The sequence below is a fragment of the Nicotiana tabacum genome, chromosome 18, assembly GCF_000715075.1.
Source record: "Nicotiana tabacum cultivar K326 chromosome 18, ASM71507v2, whole genome shotgun sequence".
Lineage (NCBI taxonomy): Eukaryota > Viridiplantae > Streptophyta > Magnoliopsida > Solanales > Solanaceae > Nicotiana > Nicotiana tabacum.
Window position 1 is genome coordinate 26,274,084 of NC_134097.1, and position 14,136 is coordinate 26,288,219.

General features: G+C 40.5%; 1 protein-coding gene across 10 annotated transcripts in view; it reads right to left on the minus strand.

Annotated features, from left to right (window-relative positions):
- Positions 1 to 14,136, minus strand: part of LOC107822815 (uncharacterized) — a 55,669-nt gene that overhangs the window by 17,912 nt on the left and 23,621 nt on the right. For all 10 annotated transcript variants that reach the window (XR_012701952.1, XM_075236691.1, XM_075236697.1 and 7 more), the window contains 5 exons: positions 10,547 to 10,634; positions 2,860 to 2,962; positions 1,219 to 1,309; positions 826 to 923; positions 405 to 578 (listed from right to left, as the gene is read on the minus strand). Coding sequence is in view for 9 of the 10 variants with exons in the window: in XM_075236691.1 (XP_075092792.1) it covers positions 405 to 578; positions 826 to 923; positions 1,219 to 1,309; positions 2,860 to 2,962; positions 10,547 to 10,634 (554 nt within the window). In the remaining variant the exon portion in view is untranslated. The remainder of the gene's footprint in view (positions 1 to 404; positions 579 to 825; positions 924 to 1,218; positions 1,310 to 2,859; positions 2,963 to 10,546; positions 10,635 to 14,136) is intronic.

Sequence of the window (14,136 nt, forward strand, 5' to 3'; positions counted from 1 at the left end):
AAAAAAAATCAAAAGTGACTATTACCTAGAGGTTGCATCGCACAATGAAGTAATAAACCATAAAGAAGATATATTATTTTTTACTCTAGCTCCATAGGCTACTTGAATCACGGTAAATTTCAGGGACAGATAGGATTGGAATAAGTCACCTAATTCCTGTTGACTTTTCATTTCGTTTTCATCCTATTGCAGGAAACAATTGCTTCAGAAGGAATTAATTGGCAATTGACAACATGATGCCACTTACCAGCCCCCAGACACCCCAAACAAAAAAGGAAAAAAGAAAAAAAGAACTTTGCGTTCAAAGAATATAAAGTCGCCAGTGCTTTCAGATGTAACACAAGCAGGATAAAAGAAGCACAAAAAAGAGGAAAGAAAAACCAAAACATAAGCAGGCATCTCACCTTGATTGACGCGGTTATGACTTTTTCTCCAATTGGCTCGTTTAAGTTTCCAACATTGTCCCTCCACGACCTCGTCTCAGGAGAGAAGGTCAAGAATCCATTAACTAAAAGAGAAATCTTTTCCCAACACAAGACCATCACGCTAGGATAGTTGTGTGCCACAGATCTGACAGCCTAGAAAAAGTATGAAATGGAAACATTTCAATGCACGCAACTAAAATTTTCTTTAGGATCCTACTGTTACAACTACTTACTTTTATCAACCATCTCTGTTTTAGTTCTTATTTATTAGTAAAATTAGAGGAGACCATAAATTAACCAAAAGATGGAAAGGAGAAGGGCGCAGAATTGGTAGAACTTCATACAGCCAAGAAAACCTAAATCATCAGTGAACCACTTTCTGGATTGACTGATCAATTACCTGAAGTGCCTCAAAGCCCACAGCTGGGCTTACTCCTGGTTCACAATATCGAAACAATGTAGACAAAATGCCAGACTTCGACTGAGAACTGACGAAACCTGAAAGGCCAAATACAGAGGCATACTATCAATAGTTGGATCGATAACCAGCCAGTTTACTGAAATTTTTAAAAAAATATACTATTATAGAGGTTTAACCGGCAAATTAGTTTAGGAACCATTTGCACTGTCTAACTTAAAGCAGAAGTTCCAACATGTTGACAAATTAGATACCCCCCGATGTAAAGCTCTTGATCAATATAATAAACAGGAAAAAAGCTTACTACAGTAGTTACAACCTGAACCCATGCAGATTGTTGTACTGATTATTCAGCCAAGGGAACAATGAGACTACCTGCTGATACTTCTGCCACAAGCATATCTCTGACGTCAACTGAAAACGGGGAGACCGACAAGGCTGCACTCAAGCAGTTGATTGCGGTTGCCTGCAGACAAAACCATGCATTTGAATAAAGCAGCTACATAGACACTTTTGTTTGTTGTTCTGTATTATATTGTTACAGAGTTACTCTAACCACAGTTTCAGTAGATTATAAAATAACGAGAGGCTCAAATAATTGCTTCATCAGGCTGTCTGTCTCAACTTTAATTGGATTTCAGAAGGTGCATTAGAGAGTAACAGAGGGTATATGTCAACAGAATATGTCCGAAGGAGCTTTTAATATTGCATACTGTAACAAATTTGAGAAAAGGAAGAATCTGTCAGTGTTTCCAAATGAAAAGTAAAACACAGAAAGGTTAGAAAATGTTTATTACTGCTAAAAAGAGATTTGATTTGAAAGAGCTTCACTATTTTCTTCAACTGGGTTAACAGGCGAAAAGAAATGAACTCAACAACTTAATTGTCCAAGTAGGGGGGGCTAAAACACCTAGGGTTCTCAACTTCTGTTTTGTCTTTGAAGTAAGTCTGAGAAGGTAACAGTAGAACTTAGAGAAAATGCATATATGGTCATAGGTAAAATGTGCATGCGTGAATGCAAGATAATAGTTTTACACAATCCAAAAGAGCAGTAAACCAGTAAGTGAAATAGACAACTAAGGTGCCAAAGTTCAAATATTATGGACACAATAACCCGTACACAGCCTCAGGATTGAGGATATTGTAAAACAGAAGAATCCAGACAGTTAAGTAAATCCATCTGAAGACGAATGCAAATAAAAAAATCAGAAAGGTAAGTTTTGGAGTCACTCATGCGCGTCATGGGCATCAAACAAAGTTAAACAGCCTTGGATTATAAGAGACTATAAAACTAGACATGCAATCAGGAAAACAATAGTGCCTCTCTTTCAAAAAAAAAAAGCAAAAAGAAAGCAAATAAGTACTCCCCTTGTTTCGCTTGTAACCTTTCTTAAAAAAATAAAGTAGTCCTTCTATTTCAATTTATATGGCATAGTTTGAATGAGCACAGAGTTTATGAAAAAAAATGAAGACTTTTGAAACTAGAGGTCTTAAATATGTCATACATTAGTGTGGCTATTAGACTTTCAAAGTTTGTGATCTTAAACATGTCATAAATACAACTTTGCAAACAAAACTATAAAAGCTTGTCATTAAGGATAAAATGGGAAGTTCAACCTAAATTGCTTCCGAATTTAGAAAGGCGCTTTTTCTTAACAAACTAATAAGAAAATAGTGTCATTCTTTTTGGAACCGAAGGAGTAATAAAGAAGACACCAAAAAAAAGTGGATGAAAAAAGACCAAACCCAAAAAGAAAAGAAAAACATAAATACAACTTTGCAAACAGAACTATAAGATGCAATAGGTTAGACATGAATGAAATGAATCGCTCAAGATCCAATATTCAACCAAACAATTCCTAGCTGTTCCTCGGATATCATTTTTGGCAAAGTTTAGCTGAATCTAAATGATTGCTCATTGGTGCCTGTAAATTGACATCTCATAAATGATTTTCAGCATTCCTTGTATGAGCAGGTCCTAAAAAATGTACAGCTCATAACTCCACTGGGACTAACCAATAGGATATTCTGGTCACTTCTGAACAAAAAGCCTTCTTCAATCCTAGCTTGAATAGAAGAGAGAACTGTTGGCAACAATTCCCGAGGCATTCTAGAATACCTGCAAAAGGATCACGCAGAAAAATTCAAGTTTCCACATATTAGAAATTCCTTGATTGTTAAGACGCGTATGCAAATCCTGGAAGATATCTTCATAGAGATTATATTCTATATCAACCAAAAAACAAAAAAGCTAACCACTTTAAATGTTCACACTTGCACATTGAATAAAAAATAACATCAACACTGAACTCCTGAACCAAATAACTATAGATTATAAGGCCCTCAAAACTGCCAGGATAGACACTAAATGCATTTTGATAAATATCAATGTCTATAGTGCATAAAAAACAATACAAATATTTCAAAAGCACCCTTTAATTAAGGCCATAAATTTTCATAGAAGGACCTCATGCATATGTCTTAACTTAGTAGACCTCTGCCTCTAGGTCGGGCAGTGGCAGTTTGATACTCCAATTTGGTTTCATTATGAGGACAAACAAGATACTTTCACCAGTCTTTCCCTTCCCAGCTTTTCTTAGTTCATCTCTTTTCTATTTCTTCCATCGCCCACCCCCCCCCCCCCCCCCCCCCCCCCACACACACACAAAAAAAAAAAAACAAGAAGCACTTTCTTCTCCCCACCTCTGCAGCCTCCCAGCTCCACCCTCCAACTAGCTTCTTTTTTGTCGTATACTCTCTGCCCAAACCTACCAACACACCTTCTTGTTTTGCCTCAGCACCCAATCTTCTTACACACTCCTCTTTCCAACCTCCATCCACTCAGCATTCAGATGCCATCCCAAGTACCTCTCCCTCCTTATCACTGCTGAACATGAAGCAAAAGGAACAGAGAAAAACAAAATGAGATACCGAAGAAGGATAACTGAAGAGAAAATAGATTGAATGTCTGGACAGGAAACCAAGAAGGATAGAGTGAAAGGGTAAAATTGCAAAGAAGAGAAAAAAACCCAAGGATTATAAAACTTTGTTGCTCAAAGAAGTTGGTTTATATTACAGGAAAAGAAGCAATCATAGTGATGGTGGGAATGCTATTATACACCAGATAAGATGCTGTTTTGAGGCTATTATGCACCAGATGTGATGCCGTTCTGATGGAAACCTTTTAGAAGGAAGGGGTTAGTTGCTATTTAAGGCAGAAGGGTTAGAGCAGAGCAGAAACGTTTGGGGGTCAATTACCATATTCCAAAGAAACAATAATTAGAAGGGCTCTAGAGCACCTTATTATAAACTATCTCTGGATCCATCTGCTTTCGCTTTTTGTTGTTATCTCCTCTTCCCTGTTTCTTCTCTAAATATCCCATCCCGGTCCCGGTCCCTCTCCCTGTTTCTCTACACCATGCGATTTTCAAGCTTTGATTTTTCTCCAAAAAGAGGAAAATCTTTCTTGACTGCTATCGGTCCTTTCACTAATCACTTCATCCAGATTGGGAAATATCAAACTGTATGGCGTGGGGTAGGTCGATTTAATTTGGACTCCTTCACCTCTCCACATGGAAGTGAAGAATTGGAAAGTTATTCTTAATTTATGTCACAGGTCATTTGATTGAATGCTTAAATGGTCACTCTTCCCACCACTTTCCTTTCTCTCCTAAAAAACTCGACCAATCACATGTGTTAGTAATTGCAGTGTTCGTAGCAGCTAGCGCAAGCCTGCTCTCTTCGTCATTTTCCCCTTATCCTTTGTTCATCTCTTCATTATTATTAACTTCATCTCTGTTCATTTATCTTCATTATAACCGTCTCTTCATTATTATCTTTCAACATCTATCAAAGTCAAGCTGAAGTTAGAGCCAAAAGAAAGAACCCAGAGAAGAAGAGTGGAAATGTGGGACCGTGAGAGCAGGAACAGATGCACCTTGAATGAAGCGGTGTCGCATGTGCCTCCGGAAAATTTCAAATAATGTATATGTGAGAAAGCACAGGAGAAAATATTATTGATATTATTCTCATATGTTAAACATGATACAATGAGCCCTATATATACATAACATGTCTTACTCCTAATACATATGGGATTAGGGTTATTTATTACTATTTACATAACTATTCTAACACTCCCCCTCAAGCTAGTGCATATATATCATATGTACCGAGTTTGTTACATATGTAGTTAATACGAGGACCAGTGAAGGACTTGGTGAAAATATCTGCAAGCTGATCATTCGACTTCACAAACTTTGTAGCAATATCTCCCGAGAGTATCTTTTCTCTGACAAAGTGACAGTCAATCTCAATGTGTTTAGTTCTCTCATGGAACACTGGATTTGACGCAATATGAACAGCAGCTTGATTATCACACACAAGTCTCATCTGACTAATCTCACCAAATTTTAACTCCTTGAGCAACTGTTTGATCCAAATTAGCTCACATGTCGCCATAGCCATTGCTCGATATTCTGCTTCTGCACTAGACCGAGCAACCACATTCTGTTTCTTGCTTTTCCAAGATACCAAATTTCCTCCTACTACGACACAATATCCAGAAGTAGAACGTCTATCAGAAGGTGATCCTGCCCAATCAGCATCTGAGTATCCAACAATCTGCTCATGGCCTCGATCCTCAAACAATAAACCTTTGCCTGGAGCTGATTTTATATACCGAAGAATGCGAACAACTGCATCCCAATGACTATCACACGGAGAATCCATAAACTGACTCACAACACTCACAGGACAGGAAATGTCAGGTCTTGTCACTGTAAGGTAATTTAATTTAACAACCAACTGTCTATATCTTGCAGGATCGCTAAGAGGCTCCCCCTGTCCTGGCAAAAGTTTAGAACTCGGATCCATCGGAGTGTCAACAGGTCTACAACCTGTCATTCCTGTCTCCTCAAGAATATCTAAGGCATTCTTCCGTTGTGAGATCACAATACCTGAGCTAGACTAAGCGACCTCAATACCCAGAAAATACTTTAGTTTGCCCAGATCCTTAGTCTGAAAGTGTTGAAAGAGATGTTGCTTCAATTTAGTAATACCATCCTGGTCATTGCCGATAATAACAATGTCGTCAACATAGACCTCCAGATAAATACAGAAACTCGAAGCAGAATGTCGATAGAATACAAAGTGGTCAGCTTCACTCCGAGTTATGCCAAATTCCTGGATAACTATGATGAACTTACCAAACCAGGCTCGAGGAGACTGCTTTAAACCATAAAGTACCGGCGCAAGCGACATACAAGGCCACGAGACTCCCCCTGAGCAACAAACCCAGGTGGTTGCTCCATATAAACTTCATCCTCAAGGTCACCGTGTAAAAAAGCATTCTTAATGTCCAGCTGATAGAGGGCCCAATGGCGAACAACAGCCATGGATAGAAAAAGGCGGACTGATGTTATCTTAGCCACGGGAGAGAAGGTATCACTGTAATCGAGCCCAAATATCTGAGTATATCCCTTGGCAACAAGACGAGCCTTAAGACGATCAACCTTACCATCCGGACCAACCTTGACTGCATACACCCAACGACAACCAACAGTAGATTTACCTGAAGGAAGAGGGACGAGCTCCCAAGTACCACTCGTATGTAAAGCAGACATCTCGTCAATCATAGCATGTCGTCATCCTGGATGAGACAATGCTTCACCTGTAGACTTAGGGATGGAAACAGAGGACAAAGAAGATAGAAAAGCATAATAGGGTGATGACAAACGATGATAACTTAAACCGACATAATGGGGATTAGGATTGAGGGTGGTTTGTATACCTTTCCGAAGTGCAATCGGTGTACTAAGAAGAGACAAGTCTGCAGTAGGAGCAAGGTCAGGTGCAGGACGTGAATCAGCTGGGCCTGATGCTGGGTGCGGACGACGATGATATGTCAAGAGTGGTGTTCCTGTGGCGGGGAGTCTAGGAGGAGCCACACTAGACTCCCCGACGGTTGGAATGGGTAAGACTTCTGTGGCGGAAGGTGAAGGAGGAGCTATAGTAGACTCCTTAAAGGTCGGTATAGGTAAGACCTCAGATATATCAAGGTGGTCAGAATAGTCAGAAGAGGTAAAGAAAGGTTTAGACTCAAAAAATGTGACGTCAGAGGACATAAAGTACCTACGAAGATCACTTGAGTAACAACGATATCCCTTCTGAACATGAGAATAACCAAGGAAGACACACTTGAGAGCACGAGGAGCTAACTTATCTTTCCCAGGGGCTACGTTATGAACGAAACAAGTGCTCCCAAAAACACGAGGGGGAACAGAGTATAAGGGTGACTAGGGAAACAATACTGCATACGAAATCTGATTATGGATGGGAAATGAAGGCATCCGATTAACCAAATAACAAGCTGTGAGAACTGCATCGCCCCAAAAACGCAACGGAACATGAGATTCAATGAGAAGTGTGCGAGCAGTCTCAATAATGTGCCTACTCTTTCTCTCTGCAACCCCATTTTGCTGAGGGGTATAAGGACAAGAGGTCTGATGAATAATTCCTTGATAAGTCATAAACTGCTGAAATTGAGAGAATAAATATTTTAAGGCATTATCACTGCGAAAAGTGCGAATAGAAATACCAAATTGATTTTTAATTTCAGCACAAAAATTCTAGAATATAGAAAACAATTCAAAACGATCTTTCATTAAGAAAATCCAAGAACATCTTGAATGATCATCAATGAAACTAACAAAATAACGGAATCCCAAGGTTGAACTGACTCTACTAGGACCCCATATATCAGAATGAACTAAAGAAAAAACAGACTCTGCATGACTCCCAATACTACGAGGAAAGGAGGCTCGGGTATGTTTCCCGAGCTGACATGATTCACACTCTAATGTAGATAAACTAGACAAACTAGGCACCATCTTCTGAAGCTTGGATAAGCTTGGATGTCCTAAACGTCTGTGAATTAGGTCCGGAGGATCTGTAACTAGACATGCTTTGGAGGAAGTGAGTGAGTTAAGGTAGTAAAGGCCTTCTGATTCAAGTCCTGTTAAATATATACCACAATGGAGGGCACGAGTCAAACGACTAACAGATGTAAGATTAAAAGGACAATCAGGGACATAAAGCACGGTATTGACATGTAGAACGGGACTCTATCTTTATTCTCGTCCGATTAATCAGTTCTTCAAAAGATCTATCAGACTATGGAAATCTAGAGTGACAGAGGGTAGGGTATTCGCTTTTCCAACTCCTTTTGTTTTAGTTTGAGACCCATTGGCTAAAGTAACTCAGGGAAGAGACTGTGAATACGCAATATTTGACAAAAGGGATTTATTGCCAAAGATATGATCAGAAGTGGCTGAGTCCACAACCCATTGTTCAAGAGTACTAAGCTGGGAAACACAAGCAAAAGAATTACCAGCAACAGAAGTATCAGTCTGAGCAACAGAGGCTACTTGTGGAGATGTCTGCTTACTTGCTCGATATTGAAGGAACTCATTATACTCCCCTTCAGATAAAGAAAATCCCTGGTTACCTGTAGTCTCGGTCTGAGCAACATAAGCATTTTTGGGTAGCGACCATGTAAAGGATAGCACACGTTATGAGTGTGTCCAAGTTTATGACAATAAGAGCACTTGGGTCTAGATCTTCCAAAACAACCTCCTCCTCGTCTATTCTCCATAGTATGAGATGCCCAATTGTCCATTGTCTGGAATGCGAGAACAGATGAGTCAAGTGTCTGTGATGAGATCACTGGGTGACTTGGTGCTGCAGCAAGGCGAAGTAATCGAGAGAATAATTCAACAACTGTGGGGACAGTCGGACTAGCCAAAATCTGATCGCGTACTGAGTCAAGATCATTAGGAAGCCCAGCAAGAGTAAGAACTAGAAACATCTTTTGTCGCTGCTCTTACTGCTTTGCAGCACTCGTAGAAACTGGCATCAACTTCTCAAATTCCTCCATGACTGTCTGTACTTGTCCCAAGTAAGTAGACATATCTAATTCATGTTTCTTTAAATTTGTCATCCGCGATATCACATCATAGAAACGAGATATGTCATTAGTGTATAAAGTGCGAGCCTTTTCCCAAACCAAATAACATGTCTGGAATGGACGAAACAAGGGCATCAACTTGGAATCAACAGATCGCCACAGAATACTGCATAATTGAGCATCGATCTTCTCCCAAAGTGCTTTGGCCTTTTCATCTCCTTCACTAGACTTCGTGATTAGATAATCTTGAACACCTTGACCTTTATACCACAACTCGACAGACAAAGCCCAAGCTAAGTAGTTTGAACTTCCCATTAAAGGTTCTGAGGTAATCATAACACCGGAACTGCTAGAACCCGGATTTTTAGACCCAAAGGCATTGACTCCCAAAGACATCGTTGGATTGAAGTGAGGCCTATAAAATTATCACCAAATAACAGAAAGAATCAACTGAAAACTCACTGAAACAGATGAAGGAAACATTGTTTTTGCCGGAAAATTACTGTAGCTGCCGGAAAAAATCAGTGTAGTCGCCGGAAAACTCAAAGTGGTCGGAATCAAACGAAAACAGAATGAGCGCGCGTGGGGAGGTTTCTGCCGGAGATGTTCACTGGGGTTTGGTCGTCGGACGATGACGGATCTTGTGGTAGTGTTGGATTTTGCACAACACTGATGGGGAGAGAGATAACTTAAACAGCTTTGAAAAAGTCACCGAAAAATTGAGGCACGGCGACTTCTGCTCTGTATTTTAGTTCCCGGATGTATCTCTCTCACAATTGCTCTGATACCATGTGAGAAAGCACGGGAGAAAATATTATTGATATTATTCTCATATGTTAAACATGATACAATGAGCCCTATATATATACATAACATGTCCTACTTCTAATACATATGGGATTAGGGTTATTTACTACTATTTTGTATTTACATAAATATTCTAAATGCAAGCGTGCAGCGCATGCCGTGCATGTGCGCGCGTGCAGTGCATTGTGCGTGCGTGCAGTACATGTGTGCATTACACACACACACATACATATTATTTGAAATTGTAGAGATAAATGAAAATGATACCACTTGACCAAACAAAGCTTCCTGATCCACCGGTTAAGCGCATCATTTGGCTTCTTGAGGTTGGAACTCGAACCTCAACCTGGAAATTCCTTTTTGCAAATATTGAGCTAGCCTTTTTTGCGCTAAAAAAATAGGTGGAGCACAATCAAACCCTACCTAAAACAAAGTCAAGGCTCCTTATGTTTGCTAAAGTGATATAATAATTTGATGTGCATTGATGTGGTTTGTTTGTCTTTTTTCCTCGTATAAACGTTGTCGCCAATGCGTGAGAGTCCCAGTAATTAGTTTATTGTTCAATGCCTGAGTTAGTTCATGGATGATGTCTACTGGTTGATTTGTCTCATAAATATTCCTTTTCCTATATCTTTACAGTTCTTATTGCTCAAAATAAAAGTACTAGAGAAACATTTAGCTAAATCAAAGCACTAGAAATTGAACCCCTGCCTCTCAAATCAACTTGGCACTGGAAATATGAACTTTTGTGCTTTCATCTTTTTAATACACATGTTCACCAAACTCTATCAAGTCATGTGGACATAGTGGTTCTGTTTCTACCAGTATTAATATCTTCCAGAAAGGAGTAGTGAAGATAAGAGCTAATATAACTGAATGCCAAGATAGAAGAAAATTAAAGGCCGTATTTACATTAGAACAGACTCTTACGGTGTGGATGATAACAGAAGCATCAAAATTTTGAACAAGGACGCTAGCAATCCACTGTGCGTTTCACTTTTGATTAAGTATAAAGTCCCTATCATCAGACATTGAAAAAAAAAATCAGTTAAATTCAATTAAAAAAAGCATGTCAAGAAGGCATCTTGAAAAATAGAGACAAAAATAGAGACCTCCCATGAGATCTCCTTAGTAACATGAAATTTGGATGATAATCCACTTAGTTTAACTTTTAGCCCACCCTGAAAGGATAAAGCATCACCACCACTGCCACCCCTGGTTTCAATGCTCTTCTTGAAGTGTGGTGACCGCCTCATTTAAAAGCTAAACGGTTAGAGAGGATTCACTTTTATTTAGTTAATCATATCTTCAACAAGCCCCCTAGTGTGTAGTCTAATTCTTTTGATGGGTCAAGTAAATGAAAAAATTTCTTAATGAAGGGTGTTGGTGAAACTTGAACTGAGGCTTAGATACCATTTTGAAGTGTGTGAATATCTCATCTAAAATCCAAAGCTATTGGAGAAGATACACACTTTTATTTTTGTTGAATATATCTTCAACAATTATAAAACTCCCTTATTTTGACTTCATGTAGCTGAACTCATTTTTCTCACATAACTTCATCAAACAAAAACTCATTTTTCTTATATAAACATACCGCTTCCTCTTTGGTAACAATATTTTGCGAAATTTAGAGGACAAAAAGATTTGTTGAGCTTCAATGCATGTTTTCAGGAAAAAATATGTGTATTATATAGTAACCAATAGCCTAGTGGTCAATTAAGTAGGTGCAAACCTTGACCAGGGTTCAAATCCCGACAGAGACAAAACACTAAGTTGATTTCTTCTTATCTCCCTAAGCTTTGGTGGACAGAGCTATCCGATAATCCGGTACATGTCCTTGTAAGAGGTAGTAGGTCCTGGATGGAGTAGCTGAATGCGCGCAAGCCGGCCCGACATGACCGTTATCAAAAAAAATTGTATCGTAATCTTCAAGGATTTTTTAGGATGCGCACACACACATATACGAATATGTACACACACAAGTATACGTATATATGTGTGTGTGTACATGTATATATAGACGTGTGTGTACATAATGTCTATATATACATGTACACATACACATATATACGTATACGTGTGTGTGTACATATATGTATATGTGTGTGTGTATTTTTGGGTTGAATAACGGCAGCCAATTGAGATATTGGGTTCTCTTATTTCTTTGTATATCTTTTAGAACAATTTCCTCCACATGTTTTTGATTACTTAAATAACTGTTATTAGAATCCAAAAGGCAAGCTTTTCAATTCATGTAAAATATGTAAACTTAAATAACGCACGCCTGTCTCTCTAACGGTAACACTGTCATTTCCACCGGCAAATTTCCATCGGCAAATCTCAGCGCCGGCGATTCGTCCAGGTGAACCAGGTAAGTTCGACCCTCTTTTTCTCTCTCCTCTCCTTTCTCTCTCCTTTCTCTCTCCTGGGTCTCTCTCTTCCTTTCCCTTTGTTTTAACCCTAGCAGCAGCTAGGCCGGCGACCGGCGACCCACCGGCGCAAGCTATCTTCTGCTTTTCCGGCCAGCCACACCACCCTCCCTGTGTTTCCCCTTTCTTCAAACCTTGCCTCGGCGTACCTCTAGTTCTCGGGCAGGCACTGTTTTCCGGCGACCGTTCCGGTGACAGTCCTCCCCCTTTTCTTGGCCTCGAGGTTTGCTGTGTGTGTTGCAGGTAGCACTTTTGGTGGCTGTTTGGTGACGGGAGGGAGGTGCACGGACAAGCATAGCGGAGCAGGCCATTTGATAGCCACAAAGGGCTGGACGTCGGGTTCCAAAGCACCCAGGTTATATTTGCGGGAATTGCTGCAGCTGCCCAGGCAAGCACGAGGCATACGGGCGAGTAGAGCGGAGCATCTCTGGGTGCATCAAGTCATATTTCCAGGTTCTTTCCATCGGGAGTTGGTACCTCCCGTTTTCTTGTCTCTTTCTCTGTGTTAGATAATTTGTGGCTATCTAGTTAGCACCATTTTAAGCGTATTTTTAGTATGCTTGTAGTTGCAACCGGCTATTTTCTGGTTTGGGCCCGGGTTAGTGCCTTCCGAAGTCTGTCGTAGGTATAGTGGCCGTGGTGTGGGATGGTAGAGTAAGGTCATGTCCTCGAGGGGTGCCGGGGGTGAGAAGGGGGGTGGGGAGGGGGTCAGGGGTTGGGACGAGGAAAGGAGGGTAAGGGGAAAGAGGGAGGCTGTAGATTGAGGATCGGGTCGTGGAACATAGGCACGCTGACGGGTAAGTCTATTGAGTTGGCAAAGATTCTCCAGAAGAGAAAGGTTAATATAGCTTGTGTCCAGGAGACTAGGTGGGCAGGGTCGAAGGCGAGGAATGCGGACGGGTATAAGTTATGGTACTCTGGAGTCGTGAGGGGTAAGAATGGAGTGGGTATCTTGGTGGATAGGGATCTTAGAGAGTCTGTGGTTGAGGTTAGGCGAGTGAATGATAGGCTAATGTTTATTAAGTTGGTCATTGGTGAGTGCACCCTCAATGTAGTTAGCGCTTACGCGCCGCAAGCGGGCTTGGATGAGGAGGTTAAGAGGCGCTTTTGGGAGGGCCTGGATGAGATTGTGCATAGGATTTCCTCCTACTGAAAGGTTATTTATTGGAGGGGATTTTAATGGCCATATTGGGGCGGCTGCTGGTAGTTATGGCGAGGTGTATGGTGGCTTTGGCTTTGGGGATAGGAACGGAGGAGGTACTTCGCTGTTAGACTTCGCTAAGGCTTTCGAGCTGGTGATTGCGAACTCAACTTTTCCGAAGAGGGAGGAGCATCTGGTTACTTTCCGAAGTTCGGCGGCGAAGACTCAGATCGATTACCTTCTCCTCAGAAGGTGTGATAGAGGGTTGAGCAAGGATTGCAAGGTTATCCCGGGAGAGACCCTCGCGACTCAGCATAGGCTCTTAGTGATGGACATCGGCATTATGATGAAGAGGAAGAAGAGTGTTAGCGGAAACGTAAAAGAAAGAACACAAGATTTAACGTGGTTCGGATCAAAATAATCCTACGTCCACCAGAGAACAATTGTCCTTTTAATATTAACAAAGGAAGGGGAGATTTCCCAATTACACTTAAGAGAATTTCTCTCTTAACTCTCTACTCACTACAATGTATTGTATTATTTTGGGATGATTTCTACAAGTGAAGGAGTGCATCTATTTATAGAGGTAAAGACCTCCTCTTGATGTCATTGCTGACATCAAACTACCTCCTCTTGATGTCATGGGTGACATCAAAGGAGGAAGCTTCCTCCTAGCATCCACACCAACTCTTTCCACCAACTCTTCCAATTGGCATGCCATTGTTGACTAAACATAAACCAACATTTTCAGCATGCCATTGTTAACTAAACATAAACCAACATTTTCAATCTCCACCTTGGTTTGCGTTTCGAGCGTGTGAACAACTCTGGCCAAAACTTCTAAGCTTACTGGGCAACCCCGTTGTAAGAAACAAGAAGAATCAAACCATTGTTGAACATACCACCTCCACCTAGCAACTGTTCTCTTCGGAGTTGCATCAGTTGAT